This window comes from Chlamydotis macqueenii, chromosome 8 (genome assembly GCF_036417535.1).
Source record: "Chlamydotis macqueenii isolate bChlMac1 chromosome 8, bChlMac1.mat, whole genome shotgun sequence".
Lineage (NCBI taxonomy): Eukaryota > Metazoa > Chordata > Aves > Otidiformes > Otididae > Chlamydotis > Chlamydotis macqueenii.
In genome coordinates, this window is record NC_141563.1 from 28,815,275 (window position 1) to 28,840,351 (window position 25,077).

At 51.8% G+C, this 25,077-nt stretch overlaps 1 protein-coding gene across 4 annotated transcripts; it reads right to left on the bottom strand.

Annotated features, from left to right (window-relative positions):
* Positions 1-259: 259 nt before the first annotated feature.
* On the bottom strand, positions 260-23,696 carry MOB3C (MOB kinase activator 3C). 4 transcript variants are annotated; one of them, XM_086753212.1, is made up of 5 exons: positions 23,646-23,696; positions 23,056-23,226; positions 15,418-15,917; positions 5,344-5,546; positions 1,683-1,825 (listed from the first exon to the last, which is right to left on the bottom strand). In XM_086753212.1, the coding sequence occupies exons 3-5, from the start codon at positions 15,833-15,835 to the stop codon at positions 1,796-1,798; spliced, it is 651 nt and encodes a 216-aa protein (XP_086609338.1). In that variant the 5' UTR covers positions 15,836-15,917; positions 23,056-23,226; positions 23,646-23,696; the 3' UTR covers positions 1,683-1,795. The 4 variants fall into 4 exon arrangements, with proteins under 4 accessions (XP_086609340.1, XP_086609338.1, XP_086609339.1 ...); XM_086753213.1 differs by lacking the exon at positions 23,646-23,696 and having other exon boundaries at positions 23,003-23,320; XM_086753211.1 differs by lacking the exon at positions 23,646-23,696 and having other exon boundaries at positions 23,056-23,319.
* Between the last annotated feature and the right edge of the window lie 1,381 nt (positions 23,697-25,077).

Sequence of the window (25,077 nt, forward strand, 5' to 3'; positions counted from 1 at the left end):
TAAAACTCACCACCATGTGTCACTGGAAAAATACCTTCAGGTGGGATGCAGGAAAAAGCTGCAAAGGGAGGATGCAAACCAGCAACATTAGCCTATGTCAAGGCGCTTGCTGAGATGCAAGCTGAAGTCTGAACGTGGCATTGAGATCCATCAGTGCTGCAACTCTTGGGGGAAATCCACTCTGCAAGTTATCCTGAGTGCCTTTTCCTGATGCCTATCTTACTACAGATGAATCAAGGAAGAATGAAGTACACCAGGCTTCTTAATGTTTCTTTAATTAGTAATAGAACAAAAATATTTGGACTTTTACTGATTATTTTACACAAAATATTGCAGTGATGTCTCAGGTGGTTTTGTGTCCATTTTGCTCTATTTTTCTGTAAAAATATACATCTGGTACACGAGATTAAAAAAAATAGATTTTCACAACAAAATAAGTGCTTTGAGCACTAAAAATGCACTTGTGCACTTTAATCTTGGCCTAAATATTTACATTTTCTAGCCACATCCCCTCCCTATCCCAAAAATGGGCAAACCCCACATTATAAATATCAGCTGTGTCTGGTATACAAAACTTTCCCAGAAAAAGGGCAGCAAACACAAACATAACACTGCTGTGGCTCAGACAATTTGATTTTAACTCCCTAAAAAAACAGTAAAAAAAAAAAAGGCTTCAACTCTTGTCAAAAGAAAAACAGCACAGGGAACACAACACTAGTTATGAGGCATTGCAAGCAGAAGGGGGAGAAATTTTGAGAGGTGATACCTTTCAGGTGTATAATGGCACAGACCAGGTAGCAACAGTATGCTTTCGAGAGGTCAAAAAAACATTTAAGAAGGACTGATCTTGCCTTTCTGGACAAACAGAGCAGATTAGATGTATCTTAAAGTCCTTCTCCACCTGATTTACCATGCTGTAAGGTTGGATAATGGGAGAACAACAATTTCTACAGCCAGCATCTGCTGATCGAAGACGACATGTCAGGAAATGCTGACGTGTTGAAAATGTTGTTTTCTAGCAACAGTTTCTTTCCACCACTTTCTGAGTTCTTCTCAGGTAGATGGCTGATGACACTGAAAAGTGGCCTAGTTCACCTCCTCTGTTATGGGGCCACCTTGCGATTAGTCCAAGTAGTGTTGGATGCATCTTAGGACATCATGAAGTCCCCTCTGCCAAGCATGAAAAATCCCTTGGAGGAAAAAATGGTCCCTTTGGTAAAGCATGAATTAGGGCAGAAGGAGAGACGTTCATGGCTGAAAACAGTACATCGACAACTAACCACATGAAGGCAGTTGGGCTCAAATGTCACCAACTTTGCAGAGCTGATCTCAGATGTTATCACAAAACCACTGCATGTGGGAAAGGTAACAGGCATTACTTGGTAGCCAAGGTCACATCTGCTCACAGGGCATGAATCACTAATAAAACGTTTGGAGATCAGTGTAGCTGAGGACAAAACAAGAGGAAAGTTAGTTGAAGGGATATTATCAGACATGGGACTGAAGCCAGAGTGTGCAAAAGTCAACCAGACTTGCCTCGTTCTCCAGTTAGTCAGTGGCTTTCTAAGACGGTAGCCATACAACAGAGGCTGGGATCTATTAAAAAAAAAAGTCTGTCCAGAAAAATTTGGCAAGCTCAGGATTCAGCCCTGGCCTGAAGAGGCTCTTCTGCAGTGTTCATAGTTCATTGGGTTGAAATGCCCAGAGCAAGTCCTTGAGAAGAGGTCTCCCACCTCAGGGCGTCTTGTCCCATCAGACTCCAAATGAGCCCGCTGAGTTCGTCTGCCAAAATGCTTCAGTGGCAAATTCGTTCTGTCATTTCTTTCTGCATTGAAGTAGGAGAGAAAAGAAAGAAACAGTAAGTGTAAAAGACAGGTTTTAGTAGAGTGATGTGTCAGACAGCTTGTAGGTATCCAAAAACAACCCAAGGAAGCGACCGTGGGAGTCTTGGGGAGCATTTCTGTTTCCCATGCCAGCCCTCCTGGGAACCACGCTGCCTCAGCAGCTCCTTCCTGGCTTCCTCCTCAGTCTCTGTGGCAGAAGGATATTTTGGCTGTGCCCTAGCTTTGAGAGAAGACCATGGAAAGAGCATTGGCCGAGATGTTGAAAGATGCAGGTCCTGCTCCTGACTCAGCCACAGAGCAGCCAGACAAGGCAGTGCCACTCTCAGAGCCTCCCTTTGCAGCTGCCTAGGGAGACGGCACACGGAGCTGCTCCCGGCTCTCGCTCCGGGAGATGACAACAGCTCACCCGAAGGACCTGTGGTTTTGGCAAGGGATCCCACAGTCACTCTGCAATGCAAATGAGTGCTACTTACAGAGGGCCACCAGAAACCTGCTGTGAGACCAAGCGCTGTTGAGGCTAACAGACTTTTTTCTTCAGCCAGGATGGTGTCATGCCAGCTGCATTAGGAAGGTGCCCAGCTTTCAGCTGGTGGAAGGTGGTGTTTGTCCTTGCCTTAAGGAGCTCAACTAATAGCTTGCAAATCATGTATATTGCTACAGCGAGGAAAGTCTGTGATTCTCTCTGGCTCATCGGGTTCATGGCTTGTGAATCTGCATGTGCACACACACCCCCTCACACACCTCAGAGAAAGGCCTGCACATTAAAATGTACTCCCGAAGTAGATCTGAAGTGGGACTGGTCTGTGGAGAAGGAAGGATGCAACTCTGAAAAAAGGAGAACTAGGAAAGTAGGATGACCCTTGAGTAATCCTATAAAAGGCTCTTTAGTGATGTAACCAAGGGGCACAGGAGCTGCAATCCCAGATCTTCAGTGTTGAGAGCTTTGTTCTTAGAATCCATCGGAAGAGAGTGGCAAAGAGAGGGCTTCTCTGTAGGAGCCTGCGAGCTCCTCAGGCTGGCCCCACATGTCCAAGGCATTCATCACACTCTGGAAATCCCCACAGCTCTGCCTTGGTAGGTAACCAGCTGGACCTCTGCCAGTGCTGCTGCCCAGCAGCATGACCTGCCCTTGTCAAGGAAACAAGTGCATGGTTTCTCTCTGCCCCCGTATTTCTTGATTTGTTAAGAGAGATGAATCACTGCCTGTCGCTGCTTGTGCCTGTACAAAGGACCTATCTCATTCTTTGCTCCCAAGATTTGCTGCTAAGAAATCACTTCCCAAAGAAGTTTGACAAAAGGAAAACTGAGGCAGCAAAAAGAGATTCAGCCAGAGGTGGGCTTTGAAACCAAGAACTCCTTCATTCTATAATCCCTGTAATTTTCTAAGATATATGGCCTAACAGAACATCTTCTGGCCAAGGGGGTGCTGTTTTTAATTTTGTCTTACTCCTAATTATCAAAAGTGGGGCTCTTCTCTAGAAAGTCCACATCTGGGAAGCTCCAGCCATAATACAGCACTCAGACCTACTGTCCTTCAGATGTGCTCCCTCCACATTCTTGGTGGCCTTCCATGCAGGGAAGAGGCACCTCTACAAGCAGAAGTCTGCTCTTTTGTGGGATTTATGTGAGCTAGCTGGCCATGTAAATGCAAGGTTGGCATGGTTGTCTGGGCTCATGAGGAAGTCAGGAGACTCAAGGACAGTTAATCTCATCCCTACTGAGAGATTATTGCCTTTCCACAAACCTCGAGAACTTGGAAAAACTAAGCCCTGCAGTCTTAGCTGAAAATGAAGGCAGATGCACTGCACTGTCTGTCCTTGCATAAGTGTCAAACCAGCTGATGAATCCTTCAGGACTTAAAACCACCTAGGAGCAGGGCAGCAGCTATGGTGCAGCCCAGTGAGAAGGGGAACGAGCAAAGCAAGTCAGTGGTGCTCTGCCCTGAGGGACAGTAATTAGCCACAGGGAAGTGGGGTGAGGTCAAGTGCACAGTGCTCCATACACACCTACAACAAGTCATTGCCTGGGGGAAGGAGGTCTCCCAGGTGGTTGGGTCTGCTGTAGGGCTCAGATGCCAGGCAATGGGCACACCAAGAAATGAGGCACAGATAAACCAGAGGTAAATATGTCTCATTTCCTTGTCGTTTAACCCTGGTTGCATCACACAGGAAACTCTGTTCATCTTAGATTCATCCAGACCCATAAATCATGTCATGTTCCATGTGAGTCACCAGCATTGAAAGCCTAGTTAGCAATGTCAGCCTCTGCTTTGGCTGTTAGGTGCTAATTATTCACATTAGCAAGCATCAGTCAAAGGAGATGACACCATTATGGGCTGTGTATCAACGCTAAAGAAGTTTGTCATGAAGAGCAGTGGTGAGGAAGACTAAGGACAGAGTGACACTGAGCTGCCATTTTCTGGAGCCGAGGGCCATTGTGATAATATAGGTCACAATCAAACTGCACAAAGTAATTAAGGTAGAAGCTGTTGTCATTCACGTCTCCTCTGATTAGATCATCATCCCTCCATGCCCCCCCAGATCACGATCAGGGCAGACAGGCAGTAAATTGAGACAAATGAAAGCATCCTCAATACTCCTAAACAGGCAGCTGATTCTGGGACTTTTCTCAGCTCTTTTCTTTCTCTGGGATTAGATCCTCATTGTCTTCTCTGGCCCTCTGCTGCTGGATATGGCTTTTTCTGCAACCCAGCCCTTGTCACAACATGCTAACTTCTAGGTTCCTTATTAATTGTTCTCCCCATTGCAACATGTCCTCCCTAGGTCAAACCACACTCAAACTTGCCTGTGACACAAAACTAACTGTGTGCATTTTCTAATTTATGTGCCTGGGCTGTCTGGCCTCTGCTTCCCACCATCCTGCTTTTTTCAAGGACTCGCGCTCCCTGCCTGGCTAATTGCTTCCCAAGGGAGGCTACAGAGAAACTTGGAGCTCCAGCGAGGCCTCTCCAGCTTGGCCTCTATAGCTGTTGTTTGGAGCTGCATGTCCTACTGGGGCTTGCCTTCCTCCAGTCTCATTGCAATTCACACCAGGATCTCAAGCAGGGACCTCAGTCTCCTAATAGGAAAACTCAAAGACTGTCAAGAGGAACCTTGGGCTCAAATCTAACCCCTGAAGGTCATGTGGACAGAACTGGCCGAAACATTTTGATGTGCAAATTGCATTAGAGCTACCAAGAGGGTACAGAGAGACACCATGTTACCGTGGTTCTGGGGATCCTGAAGAGCAATTCATATACGTTGCAACACAGGAAAGGTTTAAGGAGGGTTTTCAAAAGGTAAAGGGTTTCCTCAGTGTTGCTGGGAAGTTCTTTCCCGGATCACTAATGCTGATGGTTATGAGACAGAAAGCACAGGCGTGGTTCTGAGGTAGGGTGGCTGCACTGCTCAGAGTCCAGCCCCACCTGAATCGGCCAGTGCGGTGTTCAGCCCACACCACTCTCACCCCCGCCACCTCCCCGTCGCTGGGGCATCCTTACCAAAGGCTCCAGCTCTCGATGGTCAACAAGGCTGAACTCCCTGATGAAGTAGTAAAAGTGCTTGTAGCAGGTGTTGACGTGAGCCTCAGCACCCATGTTGATGATGCTGTCAAAGTGGTGGATGTAGACATGGACAAAGACACGGAAGAGGCGGGTGAGGATCTTAGTGCAAACTTGCTGGAACTGCTTGGGGAAGGGAACACCTGCAAAGCAGAAGCAAGTTGGAAGCCATTTGACCATTTCCAAAAAAAAAAAAACCAACAAACCAGCTAGAGTTTAAATGCCACTGTCATGCTTAACAGGCAGTCATGGGTGATGGGGAAAGCCTCTCCTGGCTAATGGTGACAGCTACACCAGGGCAGCGTGCCATCTAGCTCTCCCCACATGCTTCCACATTGCCCAGCTAGCAATTCCACACAGGCACGGTCTGAGGACTTGGGGAGTTTCTTAGGAGAGAAGATTTCTCATCCAGTGGAGAAGATCGCATCTCTCCACATCTGGCTCTATCCAGAGCAATCTGGCAGAGGATCCTTCTTGCCTCTCTCCCTGCCTTTCCCCTGCAAGCCTGTGCAGGCACAGCATAAGTCACATTGTCATTGTATGTACATGAACAAAACTAAACCTTCCCTGGCCCTTTGAATCAAAAGTGTGGTTCATACTGCTTTTCTTCCTCCGCACACCCTCAAACATCACTTCTGACGCATCAATAGAAAAAGAAACAGAAGCAGCTGGAGTTTCTATTTTTTTTTTCCTGATCCTTTTTTTTCAAACAAATGTCTATCAAAACAGGAAGAAAACTGCCCATCCTGACAAAGCTTAGGTTGCAATTTCATTGCACCTGTATGATGCTCCCTCCTGAGATGTCCTCCCAGGTTGTTAAAGAAGAGGACCCACCATACATTGCTCTATACTTTTAGCCCTTGTCCCACACAAGGACAGAATTTCGTACTCTACATTTCCACCCTTGTCTAAGGGCACTGCTATCACAGTGAAAATCCCAGAGGTGTGATACAGTCAGTGTCAGCAAGCTTGAGGTTAATCTCTAAAGGAAACACAGCTTTGAAACCCTGAGCATATTTTTTTGGGAGGAGAAAAAGGAAACAACTGGAATTTGTTTTCCTGAGTCTTCTTCCTCTCCCTTGAGCAATTCAATGCAAATTTGCAAAGAACAAAATTAAAACCTCCCTTTCCACAGTTGTACCAGCCTCCTCCCTTAGCTTCTTATTAATGCATCACATAACCTCTTAAAAAAATAATCTCTACTCAGCCATGGCCAGCTCACACATTTTGTGCTGTAGAAAGCATCAGCAGATCTCTTAGCTAAAAAAAATCTAAGATGTTAATTTTATCTTTGAATCTTCCTCATCAGCCTTGCTATGCAATTGAACTGTTTTTCTCAAAGACTCCTGGCAGTTTTGGTTCCCAGCAGCAGTGTCATGCCCCTCTCCTCCATGGGTGGCAAACGCAAAGAGTCTGTCCCTCCAACATCACGTGAGGAGTCCATGTTTTGGCCAGGGCTTGGCAGGTACTGGGTTCAGTATTGCAGCACTTGTAACAGAAAATGCTCTTTGGTCTAAAACAGCATCACCCTCAGCCCAGCCCAGTCTCACTGTGCTCCGTGCACAGCATGGGTGTGGTGGGCAGGGCAGGGCAGAAGCGCGTGTGCTTGTGCCATGGGTGGATGTCCCAGCCATCACTTGGAGGACACATAGCTCAGCTCAGCATCACACAAACACAGAGTGGAGGTTTTGAGACTGATTCACGCCCGCTGCTCTGTGTCACCACAAGCACGCTGCAGCCACAGGACTGCTGCCGCAGCAGGGACCTCGGCATGACCCGTTTCACTGCCAGCTCTAACAGATCCCGTTAGGACTTTCGGGGAAAGGACTTCACATATGGCAAATACAACCAGGCAGCAGCTTAGAGATGGTACTGGAGATCTGCCTCTGTCCTGCACCCTTGACTGCACAGCTCTCCTTGCCTGCCAGTCTGACAAGGCAGGGATCAGAGAGGTATCTCTGGGTTTCCCTGCAGCCAGGAGGGACACAGTCTGTTATCAACAGCTTCATTTGAACTTTTTGCACTGAGTGAGAATTTGTTGAGCAAATAAAAGCTGTAATCACCCAGCTGGGGACACAGACATGCTATTAGGGTGGCCCCTGCAGACCAGCTTTGAAGAACCAGTTAAGAAACATTTTTTTAAATAAAGAAAAATTTATCACAGTAAGTAATTTCTTATGAGCACACATTGCAGAGTCTCAGCTGGGGAATACACGCTGTTCTGAACAGCCTGTCTCGCTGGGACCAGAGGCAAGCAGTCGCTGCCGGGAACTCAGCAAGGTGCCAGCAGGCAGGCAGCAACACATTTGTAGCCTCCAGTTTGTCACCCGTTCCACTTGCCTACTGCCTCCTTCTGTCAAAGCGGGCAGCAAGGAAGAAATGAGGCCTGACCAGCCATCAGGAGTTTGTCACCAAACTGTGAAGAGTGACAGTGAAGGAAAGCAGCAAAACTCAATCCAGTCCTGAGCTGAGAAATAAATAAGATCAGACAGTGAGCAGCAGACTCCCAGGGCTGATAGCACCTATGGTCCAGATACTGCTGTTAGATGAGCCACCTCCAGAGCTGGCAGATGGTGACAAGTGGCTTTCCACCACTTTTGTTCAGAGGTTAGCCAGGAACCATCTTATCCTTTAAATCCATTACCAGAAAGTCTTCATGGACAGGCTGGCAACTGAGAGACTGAGGGGAGACACCTCCAGCTACATCCTGGGTTCTCCAAAAGCAGCTGTTGCATCAGGGAACAGAGATTTAACATAAATCATAGAATCATAGTACTGTTCCGGTTGGAAGGGACTTGTAAAGGTGATCTAGTCCAAATCTCTTGGTCATCAGCAACTGTGGGAGGTGCTGAGCTATCCTGTACCTAATGATGCCTGGAAAGATATCACCGAGCTACTGGGACCTACATGTACCCTTCTGGACTACCCCACCACTGTGCTTGGTGGGGTAGTCATGAGCCCAGCAGCAGCAGCTCTTGCAAGGTGAAGCTGGGCTGCTCCTCTTTATGTCCATCACAAGGTGTCAGTGTGTGGCCATCCCCTCCAGACACGGCCAAGCTGTACTGCTGGCTGGTAGTCACTTCTACAGGTCACACCTTACTCTACCATATCATGACACCACCACCCACTCTGGTCCTTTGGGTCCAGGGGTCACTGGGGTCCAGCTTTGGCTCTTTCTCCCCGCATCACCCCTTGCTCTCACACATGCCCTGGGAAGCATGGCCAGCCGCAGCAGCCCAGCACACAACCCTGGGCCATCAGGTCCTGTTTCCTCTCCCCGTGCTGCAGCCACATCTGCGCCTCCTGTGCCAGGACCCTCAATACAGGCTCCAGATGCTCAACTGGACCCCACATTTGGCACAGAGCCTGTGCCAGTTGATTCTAAGCACTTCCCTGCGGGAAGGAAGCGAGGCGGATATTTGATAAGCAGGTTGCTTCCGCCAGCAGCAGTTGTGCCTCCCTGCTGATCTCCAGTTACTTGGAAAGCAACACACAGCAGCCCCAGTACGCTGTAGCCACACCAGAGAGGAACTGGAGAAGTTCCCCATCCCCTTGCCCAGAGCTGAAGGGAAAGGGCTCTCCAGTAAAGGCTGCATCTGACCAAGCCAGGGAGAGCAGCAGAAAGATCTGGCTTAAATACGGCTCGCCCTGGGTCACAGCTGCTGGTGCAGCGGATGTCCAGCAGACACCACATGTGACATCCTCTCCAGCACATGTGGGAACACAGCGAGAGCAGGCTGCGCCTCCTCCCTGCAGCCCTGCACGCTTTGCAGCCAGCACATCCCAGCAAAGGGAAAGCCCTGGGACAGGGATCTCGGCACTGGCCATGCACCTATCCTGCCCTTGCAGATGTTTAGCTCTAAAGCGAGCAGCCAGGCCCTTGTACATTCACATCGGAGCCATTCTGGCTGCTAGGAGAGGTCACCATGACAGCAAGCAGGGAGCAATGGGGCCCATTGCCCCAGTGTGCGAGGCAGCAGGCTGCTCCCACCACAGCTCCCACCTCTCTGCCAGGCTGGGGCAGGCAGCTCAGCGGTACAGCTGGTGGCAGAGAGACCCCTTTAGCGACCAGTGCGCTGATAAGTGGCACTTGGGAACGGGGCAGTGGTGGCCCTTGCTTAGGGGACTTTCTCCATCTCTGAGGTGTGTGCACGGTGGCATGAACCAGCAGGAGTAGCAGCTTGGTGAGACAAAGGGGTGAGGCTGGTGGGACTCACTCTGCATGGTTGAAATGACCCACTAGTGGGAGTGTGGCAGGCTGGGGGAAAGTCAGGACGGAGCCCTGAGTTTTGACAAACCGCCCTGGCAGCATGATGTTTCTTGGGTTTGCTTCACCCTCCCCAGCCCTACACACGTACGGCAACCCAGCAACACCATCCCAGCATGTCCCAGGGATGCTGGTCCCAGCTACCCCAAGGAAGAGCAGAACACCACAAAACCCATCTGGGATGATTTAAAGGCGTTGAAATTACCTTTACATTTAAATCACTGATGCTCACCATCCAGCAACCTCGGAGGAAGCAGCAGCAAACCCAAAACCTAGCCTCGCTCTGACTTCTTGCATGATGAGTGATGAGGAGAGGACCACGAGATGCAATGGGAGCTTGCTCAGATGTCAGGAAAACATTTACACACAAGGTCAGCTCTTTTTCTCCACTCATGATCACAGGTACGCGCTGCCCAGACACTGCACACAGACCAGGAGCATCTGGGAGCATTGTCTGTCCCAGGGCAGAAACGCAGCCCAAGCCCAGGAGGAGTGGAGCAGAGCAGCCATCCACGGCGGCGGAAAAGGGAGAACTTTACCCGTGCTCCAAGCCAGGGCAAAAGCTGTAAGTGCCGCAGGTACAATTTCACTCACTGCAATGCAGCCAGGGCGCTGGCAAGTGGCGTGACTCACAGCCCTGAAATGAATTGGCACCTTTACTTTATCTTGGATGCTTTACTTGAAAATCCCAAGATGTGATCTAATGCTGTGAGAAATCTGTTTTCCTCACTCTGTGGTAATTGCTTCAAAATCTAAGGAAGCCATCCAGGACCATGTGTAAAAGGAAAAGAAAATGAGCGGTAACAAAGTGCTTGCAGTTATGGCAAGGGACTGCAAATGGCTCTTGGATCTTTCCTGCCATCTCTCCCGTCCCTAACCCTCGTGCTCCAGCCAATTTAATTTTTTCATGATGGATCAGTACTGGGAAGCTATTTTGCTTCTTGGCAATTGTATTTTTTTTTCCTCTGCAAAAGCAGTAATTCAATGAACTACGTGATGAATTATTGTTGTTGTTATTAGCTCTCAATTCCATTTTGGCCACCGTAGTGTTTGGTGATTCATTTTTTCCTAAAAATAAGTCTTTAAAGCCCCATTTAAAACTAATGGCGTGATGGCAGCTGCAAGCTGGTGTGATCTTAATTTTGGAAGAAAACAGGGAGAAAATAAAAGACAAATCATATAAAAAGTAGCAAGCTGAGAAAATGGCAATAATTAACTGAATTCTGAACATTTTTTTTTTCCTGTGGTTATGGGGAGAAAATATAGACTAATTTTGCACCAAGTTTTCTCTGTTTTTTATAATTATTTTGGGACCATGCTTGAATGGCAGAGCTTCAGTTTTTAAAAGCTTTCCAAGAACTGTTCCAAAATCTCCTGTGACTGATGCTCTTTAGAGCTACAGGCACATTTGGCAGAGGGCGCAGGGTGTTTCCGGCACTGGGTCTGGCCCAAAACCTGCATCCACACTGATTTAGTTACAGAGAAGATTCAGCATCCCCAACGGTGCTGGTGTGGGACAGCTGGCCTCGTGCAACCAGCAGCCTGATGCTGGGCTGACTGGTGCAGACACAGCAGAGTAACTGCCAAGGACCTTGCAAACCCCATCCACCCAACCCTCCGCCCTGGTGCACTACCGCCCAACAGCAGCTCCCCAAAACCAGGCACCACGGGGCAGAATGACTACTGGGAGAAGCTGTTATTTTCCAGGTGGTAGTTCGTTCATGTGGCTACTCACTGATGTAATCTACTGGTATAGTTTTACCAGCTGGTAAAAATACACCTGTAGAATCATTTATTCTTCTCCCTGTATGGGAACAATGCTTATTCTCCATTTAAATGTATTTTTCAGGACAGCTACACTGTCTGGAATCAGAATGCTAGCGCATGCAAACTGATACGGGTCGTCTGGGAAAGCTGCTGCTGCTGTAGATTTGTAGCCATCAGATTGGCATAGCTCACCCCATGCGAAGATTTGTCTCATCTTGACCAGCAGACAACAGGTTTCCGCTCTAGAGGAAGGATTATACAGCAAAGCCTTTAAGTGGACTGAGCCCTGCAGGTGGATTTCCCAGGGGATGGGGAGGATGCAGTATCTCCCTCCGACCCTTGCTGTGGTACACAGAGGGCTTGGCAGCCCCCCGGCCCCATTAAACCACCATAGGGACTTTCTACTGGTGGAAGAGAGCCATCCGAGGGCTGCAGTCTTGCTAGTTAACTTAGCCAGGTCACAAGCTGTCTGCTGGCATTAGGATCCCTTGCTGCCGTTTCGGATATTGGCTGCCCCTGCGGCCTCGCTGCAGAGCCGGCACAAGCTCTGCATCACACAGTTTGGCTAAACCGAAGGTATTTGTCACCGGGGTCGCTCCGCTCCCCTCCTGCCTCTACAGCTCTGACAGACGCTGAAGGACCACACACTTTAGTGCTGCAATCAGCCCAGCTCTGCTCTGGTCACTGGAGCTGCACCCATTTACCCCAGCCAGGGTCTCCCCTGTGATACCAAAGGACCCTGTGAGCCCACAAACCAGTGAACCATCTCTACTCATTTCCAGCTGAGCCTCTCACCATAAGGTGAAGGAATTCGCCACTCTGACCCATGAGATAACTCCCCCTTCACTGTCAGGATAGCCAGGAGTGAGTGAGCCCCGCTGAAACATGTGCTGCTTCAGGCTTTGTAGCTTTTGGACAGAGAGGGATGCTAAGGTTGGCATCAGACAACATCAGCAAGTTTGGGGAACACTTACTGTCTATTTTGTCTGTGGTCAGGTGGCCTTAGCTAGGGAAGTCTTTGTGCCGGGACAGTTTTACTGCAGTTTTACTGCACTGGCAAAGAGAGGCCAGGAGGGAAAGCTGAATGCATGCAGCTCATGAAACGCCCACTGAGATGGTGGTCAGCCATGCCAGTGGACCTCTCTGGTGCGAGCAGGAGTGGAACAAACCTTCACGCTAAGTCCCATCTCTACTACTAATATTGAAGAGCCTCATTTAACCCCAAAGCATGAAATTTATTTTTCCCTCCATCACCTTATCAGACTTCTCCCCCTCCTCAAAGCAGCTCACATCTCCCCTGTGTCCTCTCTGTGCCTTATTCCCCTTGTCGTGGGTCTTTTTCCAAGAGGCTGTCTCTTTAGGAGGGAGGCTGAGCATCTCCATTTGCTCACCCTGGCTGCTGTCACCGAGCTCCACGTCTCTCCCCACTGCACGTCCCCCAGCCTCCCCCGTCATCCAGCACGGCGATGAGGAGCAGCCCATCAGGAACGGGCGGATGTGACATTTCCCTTTGGCCAAACACCTCCATCTTCTGAAATGCCAGAGCTGCCGAGCAATTACCCAGCACACAAGGCAGGCCAGTGAAAGGCAGTTAATTGGGGATACACTGATGACAAAGTGCCACCGGCTCCCTCCTCCCCCTGCCACCCACAACAGCCTTTTATGTGTTTTGAAGTGCGATCGCAGGCTAAGTTCCGTTTCGCCTGTGTGAGGCCAGAAGCACCAATACACGGGTGCTGACAAGGGAACTGAAGTCATTCGGGGACACAAGGATCCCCACAACAAAGGGGCTCAGAAGAGCAACCCCCAGAATGGCTTTGGATGAGAAAAAAAATGGGTTTGCCCCATGATCGCTCACAGACAGCCCGGATCTCACCCAGCCACCCCCACACCAAAATGAAAAGAGAAGCAGAAACCAGAGGCACCAGCCATCCCTCCCCACATTGGGCTGTGTTACACCTCGGAGAGAGAAGTGCCAGAAATGGGGTGAAAACCTGAGGGGCTACAACTGTACCTGGCTTTTGTGCCTCTGAGGGAGACGTGGGAGAGCGGAGAGTGCTGCAATGCCGCCGTCCCTCTGCAGCTGCCTGCTTCCTGCAGTGTTAAGACTCCCTGTAAGCCCCGACTCCCCAAAGCACCTTTCAAACAGCATCACATCCCAAATCCCACTTAAAAGGCATGCAATTGGACCAGGATACTCTCCTTTCTGGCCAGAGGGAAAACAGTAAATCCACATCTGCGTCCTTGCTTTTAATGGCGCACAGAGCTTCTCCTTGGGGAACAATTCCCCTTGGGAAGAGGGAGACCCAGCCTGTACCATGTGGCTGCCGTTTTGCCCCTTGGCAGCAGTGAACCTGTGCCCAGCTGCTGCCAGAATCAACAGGGACTTTGTTGTCCCTGGCAGAGCTGGGGCTACCGGCACGGAGCATCCCGCACCGACACTGTTGGCCAGCCACACTTCCAGGCTCCTCCATCCACTGGGATGCATGGAGCTGGCAGAGACTGCGAGGGAGGGATGCCTCCATGGCGCAGCGAATGGCCCTGCTGAATCCCAAGGGCTGACTCCCCCGCAAGCCCTGAAGGCAGTCTGTCTGTCTGTCCTCCCGCATGAGGATCCAGCACTGCGCTACCCAGACTGCGGGTGAGGGAAGGCAGCAGCTATTGCCTAGAGGTCTGCGCTTCAGGTAATGGAGGGAGAAAGAGAAAAGGCTGGAAGGCAGATTGTACAACCCTAACCCTACGCCTAGCCAGTGTCAGACCAGCGGTCTGGGTGGTCACCCCATCCCAGAAGGCTGAAATTGAAAGCGTGGCACAACCAGCCTGCAGGCACTGCCTCTCTCCTTCTTGCAGAGAGCCACGACCTCTCTGAGCCTCCAAGGGCCAGAGACTTTCCCAAAAAAAGATACACAACTAGATGCTGCAGCACAGCCAAGCAAGGCTATATTAGTTCATGGCAGCCAGTAATCCCACACAGACCATTTTCTTCAATATTTCCCAGTGTATTAATGAAAGTCCTGAGCCTGAACCGCGCTCATTTCATACAGCTCTGTCAGCTGTGCTGCTTGGGAGAACAGAAAAGGTCAAGCAGCCTTGCAAAGCCAAATTTTTCCCCCTAAAGCTCCTTAAATTTTCTTTTACATTCAAGCAGCTTCGCATTTTGTCTGAAAAGCAATCACTCCAAGGTGCAACCTGGGGTTCTGGCAGTCCCACCACCCAACGCATCGGCTTCAACCCTTGAACTCATCTCCCCAAACTACAAGACGTAGCCGGGCTGGTATCAGCCCCGGCAGCTGCCAGGCGCTGCAGGTTGGCAGCAGAGGGGCTTAGTTTGCAAACTGTGTTGCTTTTGGCAGATGCTGCAAGCTCTTGAGACCAAACTTTTTGAAGGGATGCATCATACATGCTGGGGGTTGGCAGCTGGAAAGGCCAGATCCTGGGTCAGGCATCTCTGCTTGGGCAACGGCTCAGCTAAACAGCAAGATGTGAGGTACAGTCAGGGCTGCGATGAATTAGCAGAGATGGAGAGGAGCTCAGAAGAGGCGCAGCAAGGTGGGACAAAGGTTAGACCTTGGGAGCATAAACATACTTGGCAAACTAGAAAGAAATGGAGTTGGTTTGCTGAGGGAAGAGTACACTGCAGGGATGTGATGACCACCTCCATCTAGCCCTGCAGCTCAGCACCTTGAGGAAGGGCAAGGAAGCTGATGACCTACCAGCCCTCATGTCTCACAAGTATGCAATATGGGGAAAAATTCAAGCCCAAAAAAGAACAACATTGTTTTCCACATCCTCTAGTAGCTGGACGAGGAATCCTGAGCTCAATTTACAGCAAAGCAGTGTGAGATGGACCCAGAGGAGGAAAGGCCACCATCCTTGGGATCACAAAGTTCAGCAATACCAACCCCAAGGTGCACCACTGGCTTGAAAAAATGAACTGGTTACAATCCCAGCCTTCCCATTAAGAATAAGAGCATACTCACCTATCCTGGTGGGGAAGATGTCCTCGTTGTTAATGAGCATCTCGATCCAGTCCATCAGCATACACATGTACTGGGGGGCCGACAGCTTGGTCGGCTTCTTGTATTTGCTATCGTCCTGCCACCTGTACTCATACTTGAGCCCTCCCGACATGATGGGGCAGCTCTTCTCCGTGCAGTACTCTGTCATGGTGCCATAGATGAGGTTGATGCGGTTGAAGAAGTCCACCACATGCACAGCGATCCAGTCGTTGATGCTCTCACCGGGAGGCAGCTGCACCACCGATTTCAGGTCCAGCCCAGACTTGAGGGAGGCCTGGGCTTTCTTGTACAGCTCGAAGCGCTGGGTGCCCGGCTCAAACTTCTTTCGAGGACGAAATGTTTTGTCTTTGTTGAAGACTTGCTTGAGACACAACGCCATCGCGGGCAGGGCCAGCCAGGGTGAGGGCAGAGGCTCGGCGCAACGTGAAACCCAAGGCTGGGGTCTTCAGGGGTGGAGGTCTCTGGAAGGAGAAGGAGAAATTTCAGTCATCTGTGAAGGCAGCTACACACATGGGCATGTGTGCAGGGACAAATTAACACCAGGATGTTGGCTGGCCCCGCTGCTGCGGCAGCACGTGGGGATGGAGATTTGGGGCGAGCTCCCGGCCCCTCACACTGCAGCTCTTGGCACCAGAGAGGGTGAGCACTGCCACACGTGCCCTGTGCAGAGCTTGAGGGTACAGACAGAGCCCTTCCTCCCTCCTGAGCACACCAGGAGGTCACCGGGCTTCAGCCAGCCGTTACCTCCAGGGCTTTTATCAATAATTGCTGCAATAGAGCGAGATCTGTGAGATCAGCAGAGTTCACCAGCCCAGGCAGTCCCAACCTGGTGGCCCTTTCCTCTTCCGGCAAAGGGGAAGCATCTCTTTTCCAGGGATTTCTCAGTACAAATAACCCCCGACCCTGCCGCGGCAGCTGGCTAGCAACGCCCCGGGGAGGGCACTGCGACCGCAGCTGGCTGCTGGTTCACACAGCCCCAGCGCTGAGATCAATGGGAAAAGTTGGGATTATTTTTGTTGTTCTGCTCGGTGTGTTTGTTCGAAAAGAACAAAACCCGCGTGCAAAGAAGGGAAACGGCAGCCCAGCGCAGGACAGGAGTGCGACGTGCCAGGATGCGGCCGTCCCTCCAGGCTGCACACAATGTACACAGGCACTGGCTGGGTGTCCAGCTGATGCGCTGGGTGACTCCGTGGTCTGGAAGTCATCGCTCTACAAAGCGCTGAGCTCACCCCTTCCTGCCCGAGGTCAGCAGCACAGCCAAGGGCTGCGGTATTTCCCTTCTTTTTTCCTTTTCCTCCTTGAAGTTCCAGTGGGAAACCCCGTCCGCCCCAGGCTGAAACACCCTTGTGCATTGAGTTACCTGCGCTCATCAGCAGTGGTGCTAACGTGAGATCAAGCCCCCCTTGTGCTAAATGATTTGATAAGGCTTAGGGAAGAGAAAGTACTCCAACAGCCTGTGCCTGACTGGGAGGAGACAGAGAAAGAGTTAAAAAAAAAAAAAAGGAAGAAAAAGATTCACGGAAAGGGGAAGTGGCTTACCCAAAGTCACGAGCAGCCGGGAACAGTGCCCAAGCAAAACTTGGATGTACATTCATCATTAAAAAGACAGCTTTTAGCTAAAAGCTTACTATATAAACTCTGTTTTCTAAACTTAGTCCTGAGCCAGAGGCAGATCCTACTTTGCCCAGCAGAGACCAGCTAAACCTCTTGCAAGAGAAACCCTGTGCTCCCCTCAAAGCCCACACATGGAGGGCATCACTGGGAGGCAGCAGCACCTAGTGATGGTCCCAAACCACTGGCAGGATCTGCCCGGCAGGGATTTCTACACCACAGCCAGCACGTGGCTGCAAGGGGAAAACCCTGGTGTGGGTGCAAACCCCAGCATGAGTGCTGTAGTGCCCTAACCACAGCTTTTCCCGCAGGCTGGAGCGTTGCTTTGCCGCTGTGACGTAGCTCACAGCAAGGTGGTACCAAACCCCACCATGCTCTGCTGTACCCAGGTACAACCAGACCTCAGAATGGATGGGTTTAGGTGCTTCTTTCCCCCATGGAGCAGGTCACAGCCATCACGCAATGTTATGCAGGATGACTTTAATACCAAGGTATCTGCAAACCTTCCCCAGCTCATGTGGCTGGGTGGGATTTTAGTGGTTCCAGCCCTGTTTCCTCATTTTTTGCCAAAGAGCAATGACTGGGGGATGTTTCTTGCATGTTTTTTCCTTCCCTTCCCCAGCTGGCTCCAACCATGTCAAAGAGCTTGTTCCCCACTTCAAAAAAAGAGCATGAGCTCTCCAAAATGCCAACTGATGGAGGGAGCCGGCATCACATCATGACTCCTGCCTGTCCTGAGGGGAAGGGTCTCTGGTACAGCAGCCTCGAGAGAGCCCAGCAGAGCCCAGGGCACTCTCAGCTCAGCAAAGCTGTAAAGAAAAGCCCTTCTCTAGGGCTTCCCACCCAGTTCTCACATATTCAAGACACATCCTGTTGATAACACCTCTAAAAAAAGCCTCCGGGGGAGTTTGCTAATGAGTAACAGTCTCAAAAACACGTACATATACATATATATATTTATTAATAACTACTGCAAGGGGCATCCTAATCCAGCAGCATCAGAAGTGCTGGGATACCCTTCGGGATGAGGGCAGCAGGGCCTGCCTGTACCAAGGCAGGTGCGATGGGGCCGTGCGGTGCCCTGCCCTGCAGCCAGCATGGGAGGGAGGGGGTCAGCAGCACCTCCAATACTTTTGCCTTGGCCCCTCACAAACACTTGTCACTACCTGGCTCTGCCACCACACTAGGACATGAGGCTGTCCCGGTCCCTGCCCTCACGTGTGACTTATTTTTCCCCTCACTGTCTCCTGTCACCAGCCAATGGCAGAGGGCTCTGGCTGAAACATAAAAGTCATTAAAAAAATAAGCGAAAATAAACAATCGTGCCCCTAATGAGAAGCCAGGACTTCCCCATCTGACACTTGGCAGCTTCCTAGGACGGGGATGATCAGCACCCACTGATCCGTCCTGCAGCTCCCTCATCCCCATCCCCAGCCGGTCCATGAACCCTGACAAAGCTGAGCAGCCCCTTTGCCCAGCACCCAGATAAAACCCAGGGGCTGTCCCCCTCTGCCAGGCTGGATGGGCATCGCATGGCACCACACCAAGCCTGTGTCCTCACTCTTTGCTGGGTAGACGGAGGACAAACAACTCTGTTATCACCATGTTAGACTGGATCGATCCCACCAGGTCACACAGCCCCTCTAGGTTAACATCAACACAAGCAGGGACTGGGACCTAATCCAGGAGATTTCCCTGGGATTTCAGCAAGTTGTGCCAGCAGACATTTCTCTGGGTCGCCGTTTCTGCTGGCCGCAGCTCCATTTGCTCTGCTCCAGGAGCTCTTGTTGTCTGCAGGCTCTTCCAGGCAGAGGCCATGTTTGTTCCACAGTGATGAGAAGCCACCCCGGCAGATGATATCCCAACAAATGTGTCACTTGCAGGGACCATCAGCAGTGAAACCAGTTCTCCATGAATATGGGGTGGGTTCCCTTGCCTTACACTGCAAGCCCTCTGCAAATATTGAGCCACTCACTGGGAAATATGATGCATCTCATCTCCCGAAGCCAGACCCATAACTCATCCCACAACTGCATCTCTGCGTCATCCACGACTGGATCTCTGTGTTACCCTGCAAGCTGCTCATGAAGCAGTTTGGGAATGTGCTTTGTGCTTCAGTGCTACCCAAATTAAACATCAGTTAAAAAAAAAAAAAAAAAAGAGCAACAAATCAGGTGTTTTCCTACTGTGCATCTGTTGAGATTCCCAGGAAGAGGGGAGCAAAACCCACTGCTGCTTAAGTGCTCGGAGCAGACCTGAGCCCACGGGATGCCAACACGGCACCGCAGCCTCTCTGCTCCCTGGGCACCAGCTGGAGTAACACGAGCAGTTTTGCTTTCAGGATCCTCGCCAGCATCGCTACCACACTACCAAGTTCATTAAAAGGCCTTGTGAATCTTTACTGGAGAAAATTGTTCTCCAGAAATTAAATTTAACACAAAGCCAAGAACACTTCCTGGGATTTACGGCCCAAAGAAGCAGGGAGAGGCGCCAGGCCTAAAACCAGATTTGTTCTGCAGCTCGCTCCAAAGCTTTCGCTGCCCAGAGAGATCGATGTGCAGGGGAGGATGTGAGCGGCACAGGGAGGGAGCTGCACAGAGGCACCGTGGCTTTAAATACCAGCTATGCCCTTGCTGCTGGGGCGCTGAGATGGGACGTAGCCGCTCAGATAAAAACAGGCTCTGCAAAGTCACCGATGCCTCAGTTTCCCCTCGAGCAGGGACCCAGCACCCACTCACGTTTTCCTGGAAGAAAGGCAAAGTCCTTTGGGAACAGACCTGGACATATTCCAACTTTAACTGGTGGAAAAAGGGCGTCAGCCGTGATTTTCCCAGTGTCCAGCTTTATCCATCCAACTCGGCTGGTGCTCTTCCATCACTGGCCGAGTGTTGGAGACAGGTCCATGTAAAGAGAAAGAAAATGGGAGAAGTTCCAAGGTCTATCAGCTGAGCCTGATCTTCAAGGCTGTTGCATTCTTGGAAATCAGGCCGTGGCCTGCTGGGCCTTGGGGTGGGACAGGAGATCTGTCCAAGTCCAAATCACCACTTCCACTGGCTGTTTTGGGAAATCCGAAGGGAGAACTGCCATTCAGCAAGCTTAGACAGCAGCTTCCTACGACATGACCGTACACATCCCGCAGCCAGCCTGTGCCGGCGGGGCCTGGACCGGCGCCACAGAGGCAGCCTGAAGCTCTCTGCCTTCGGTTCCCACATCCAAAATCAAAGCTTCCCCAAGAGGAGCCTTGGCAAGGGATGCAACCCCACTTCACCGCGCCACAGTTCCCATCACGGGGTGGTGCCGGCACCCCGGGGGGTTCACACATCCATCTCTGAAGCATCTGCAAACCCCCAGATTAAACCTCATCCCGCTTCCGGGAGCAGACAAGGAGTAAAGCAGGCAGCCGTGGAGCCGGAGACGTTCCCCGCTGTCACCCCATGTCCCCAGCGAGGACGGTTGGAGGAGGATGAGCGAAGCTGCCAGGCGGAAAGAGGCCACTGCTTCCCATGAGACATCCATGCCATGGCATGCTCACCGCCATCCACGCTCCCAAAATAGCCTCGGTTTTGCAGAGGGTTGGCTTCAAAGTCAGCTGAGCAGCTGCAAAACCCCATCTGTGGCTGCAAAAGCCGCTGGCTCCAGTCTTGCCCCCGCTTTTACCTGCAGCAGCAGAAGCGAAACTCGGTTGGGTTTAGCAAGAACCAAATGAGTGCAGCGTTAAGCTCTGCAAAGGCAAGGCAGAGCCACTGCTGGGGATGTAGCAGGCAGGGTCACACGAAAAACGGATTTCCTAGACTGCTGGCAGGTCCAGAGACAAAAGGAAATGAACTGGATGGAGGGGATGCAAGTTCAGGGTCAAACTGAGCCGCTAATTACAGATTCGAGAGTTGTTTTGGTTTTTTACTTAAGCTTTTTTTCTTTTTTCTTTTTTTTTTTTATCATTTGAAAACCACAGAGGAACATGGCAAGGCAAAGGCTTTGTTGTAAATTAAAAACAACTCTGAAAGGTCTGTTTAGAAACTGGCAAAACAAAAGGGGAAAGCAGGCAGAGCAGCGGGAGGGGGGTTTCCTCCCTCCCAGTCCTGCAGGCACAAGGCAAGGTCACCAACAAAAACCTCCAGTTTTGACCCCAAATAAGCTTTAGTCACAAACCCAGCAGGAGGGATCAGTCAGACACACTGCCAGTCTGCAGGGTGATGGGCACCAGGGACAGTCCCATGCTCCCTGCCTCAGTTTCCCCAATTTCAAAACTCCTCTCCCTCCCTGGGCTACCTTTGTATTGAGGGCCACAGAAGGAAAGGCTTCAGGGGGAAAAGTGCTTTGCAAGTTCCCCTGGGAAGCATTAATGATGGTGGAGGGGAAGGAGAGGGGAAGGCTCCGACACCAGCATCTCTCGTGGTGCTGGTGCCAAGTGCATCCTCGCTGGATCCAGCCCGAGACGGTTACACACTTGCACAACCATCTGACTGGAAACCACAGGCAGCTGCTTTAGCAGCGTGGTCCAGCCCTCGCTGGCAGTGCAACAGCTGGGGAACGCAACGAGGGGTCCAATGCCGCCAGCAATCCGCAGAGAGACTCCGGCGGTGGGAAGAGGCCGCAGAGGGAGAGCGCGGATCCAGGCAGCTCCGGGCACCATAGAGTAAAGTGTAGGTTAAATACTACCAGCTCTGCACATCCCGCTTGGGATTCCCAGGGGGGATCTTGCCTTCAGCCACCCAGATACCTACTTCTGCTTCCCTGCTTTAGGGGATTCCTGTCCCCCTGTCACAGGCAGTGTAAAAGTCCCGTCCTGCCCCGTCCTCAGCAGAAGAGCAGGGCAGGCATCAGCTCCACCACTGTCTGCCAGAGCCCCGAAACAGCCAGCCAGCCTCCAGAAGGACAGTCGGACCAGAAACCAGCTGGCCCGGGGGCTCGGCTGGCTTTTCGCTGCTCTAGGAAGCGTTACTGTTTGGCTGCTGACTTCACAGCCTTGTCTCTGAGCTTTCCTTCAAGCCCCAGAAAGGGAACAGGTCTTCAACCTGTACTAGAGCATCTTTGCAATCAGGGCTGCTTCTTGGTGGACTTGAAAGTACATCAGAAGCACCCCAAAGGCCAAAACTGCCTCTCCCAAGCATCCCTTGCTCTCCCAGCCACCCCAGCCCCAATCTAGCTAGGGCCTGTGGGCATACGGGGCTCCTAGAGGGGGGAATGTATCCCCTCTTTTCCAGCCTCTGCAATAGCCACGTCTGGTTTTAATTGTCCAAGGAATGTAGGGGTGTAGAAGGACGATGCTGGGGAGTACAGTCTTGGGGCGCTGGCCCCGCTCCCTCTGCACTTCCTGCTGGAGCCAAGCCCCAGCTGGGCTGTCCGTGAGAAACGGGGTTATTGGCTGCCGATCCCAAATATAACCCAAACGATGGAAAATTCCAGGAAACGAGCCAAGACAAGATGCCGGGAGGGGGATCAAGGCCCGGCACGCAGGCTGGGGGAGCTGCAGAGAAGCCTTCAGCTCTCAGCAGCATCTCCCTGCCACCCAACCCTCCTCTGCAAACCCACCGAGTGCCGCAGAGACCCATGAGAGGTGCAGCATCCTCTGAGGCAGCCCCTGAGCACCCATTTCCGGAGTGGCAGCAGGACACAGCCCCCCCTTCCCTGGCTGCGGGCAGCTGCCAGTGGGAAGCCATGCTGGTGCTTCCCCGAGCTCTCCAGGCGTGTCGTAAATCTCCAGCTCATCCAAAACAGACCCAGCATGGCTTCCAGGAATGGGATTGCACACACCTCAGCTTGCCCCTCAGCCAGCCCCGCTGTCCCCTGGCTCTGTCCTGCCTCCCTCCCATGCCACCAGCAAAGCAGCAGCTCCGTGGGGATCAAAGGCACTGAGAAGGTTTTTCCCCAGTCACCCAAGATGTCTTCAAACAGAAAAGCAAAGCCCCATCTCCCCAGGCTGGAGGCAGCATACCCAGTTCATTTTGGGGTGATGCCCTTGTGGGGCTGAGGGTTCTTTAGCGGTACCTCATTCCTGGGGGCTGGGATCCCCTTGCTGCCACCAGTGACTTGCTGGGAGCCCTGCAAAGAGGTGTCCGATGGCCTCCACGGTGCCCAGCTGCTCTGGATCAGTCCCAAGGGTGGTTACTCTGCCGTCAGAGCCGTAATCCTAGCCACTGGGAGCTCCGGGTCTGCGAGCTTGAGGAAGAAGACGAGAGGAGATAAGCCAGTTGCTGAAAACCCATCTCCGCCGCTCACTCTCACCCAGTTCCTCCCGCCCACAACTTTCCGCCCTCCCTCTGACACCGGCAAAGCCGCTGCTGGGACTGTCCCACTCGGGAAACAAATGTCTGCCCACGCTGTGTGCTGCTGGCAGCGGTGGCTCCCGGACCCCCCCGCATCCCCCAAACAGGCTCCCTTATTATTTACGCACTCGCAGAGCAGAGACACGTCGGAGGAAGGGAAAGAGCCTTCTGCAAGTGTCCATGCTCCGGCTGGGTGAATGGTTGCTCCTTTCCAGGCTAACCCCGACTCAGTCTTGCCCAACCCATGTTTAAAAGCACCCCAGGAGCATCCTCCAGGTGCAGCACTGGCTTTTTTCCACCCCCAGCACTCACCTCATCCCCCGGCACGCCCGGATTCCAGCCCCAAATCCCTCCGCTGCACTTTCTGCTCTTACTGAGAAAAAATAAAAGGAAAAAAAATATATATAAGACAAAAAAATGTCCAAGCCAGGCTCCCTGTTGGGACTGTTGGCGGTTTGGGGATCGCAGCAGTCAGGAGAGCTGCCACGCTGCAGCGCTCGCCGGGGTTTTGTTACAGAAATCCAGGGCCGAGGGTTTTTCTCTGGCCGGTGATGTCACATCCTGACCCCACTGGCAGCTCTAGTTGTCCCTGGAAAACCCCCGGAAAGCCGCCCCTCGCCAGCCGCCGCAGCGAGCACCCACAGTCACAGGCAGGCACCCACACCCACGCACCGTTCCTGGAGGCTGAGTTCCTTTTTGGCATGCAGTCCCGCACCGCCGGCTGGCTCCGGGCTTTCATGGGACAGAAGTGTGCTGGGGGAATGGAGATGAAATCCTGCACTATTTCCCCCCACTCCACCCTTTCACAGTCCCTCTCCTTTCATCCTTCCCCCCTCTGCATGCACAAAAATCAGCCGGAGGTTTCAGTGCCAGGCCAAGCTGGACGCCATCCAAAACAGAAAAGCCAGAGAAAAGGAAAAGAGAAACAGCAGAAAAACTTTCGCTGCACAGAGCAGACTGACTTACTGCTGGTCTCGGAGGTGGGGTGAGTTCTGAAGCGTGTTGTGGTATTTAAATACCGTTCGGCGAAAGCGAGCCTGCGCCAGCATGTTCGGCGCCGAGAGGAGCAGGCAGCCAGCGTGGGATGGCTCGGCACAGGCCAGGACCCTGCTTTGGGGCCAGACTCCCGGGTGGGGATTTAAAACTCGTGGAGCACCCCACGTGTGATGGTTACAGGTGCGGCAGCAGGGTGGGAGACAGCAGCACGGCCCTGGAGCTCAGGGTCCCCTTTTTGGCATGGCGGCGTGTCTTTCCCAGGGGAGCAGCCGTGATGAGATGAGATGCTGGCGTTGCTGGAAACATCTGCAAATTGTTTGGCACCGGGACAATTCTAGTGAGGGAAACGTTTCTAGGCTTTGCTTAAATGTGTGTTAAACTCAGGCTCAGCCAAGCGTTTGCAGGTGATGGGGCGAGCTGGCGACTGGGGCAAAGGGCGAGGTGGGGGTAAGGAGCAGCAGGAGTGTGAGAAAGGAAACCACAAACCCAGCAGCCTGAGATGGCGGGAGGATCCGGCTGCTGGGTACGTTTGTATGAAGCAGGAGGGTTTAGGATGAGGGTTTGCCTCTGAACCCCACCTCACTTCCCCTGCTGCTGCGGCCATGGATTTACCTTCCAACCCCATGCAGACTGTGCATCCAGTAGGACACGTCTCTGCAGGATCTGGACTCCTTCCCCCATAATGGGGCTTCTCAGCTACAGGTGATGCCAAGGGTTGCCCTTGAGGCACAACGTTCAGAGACAGTCT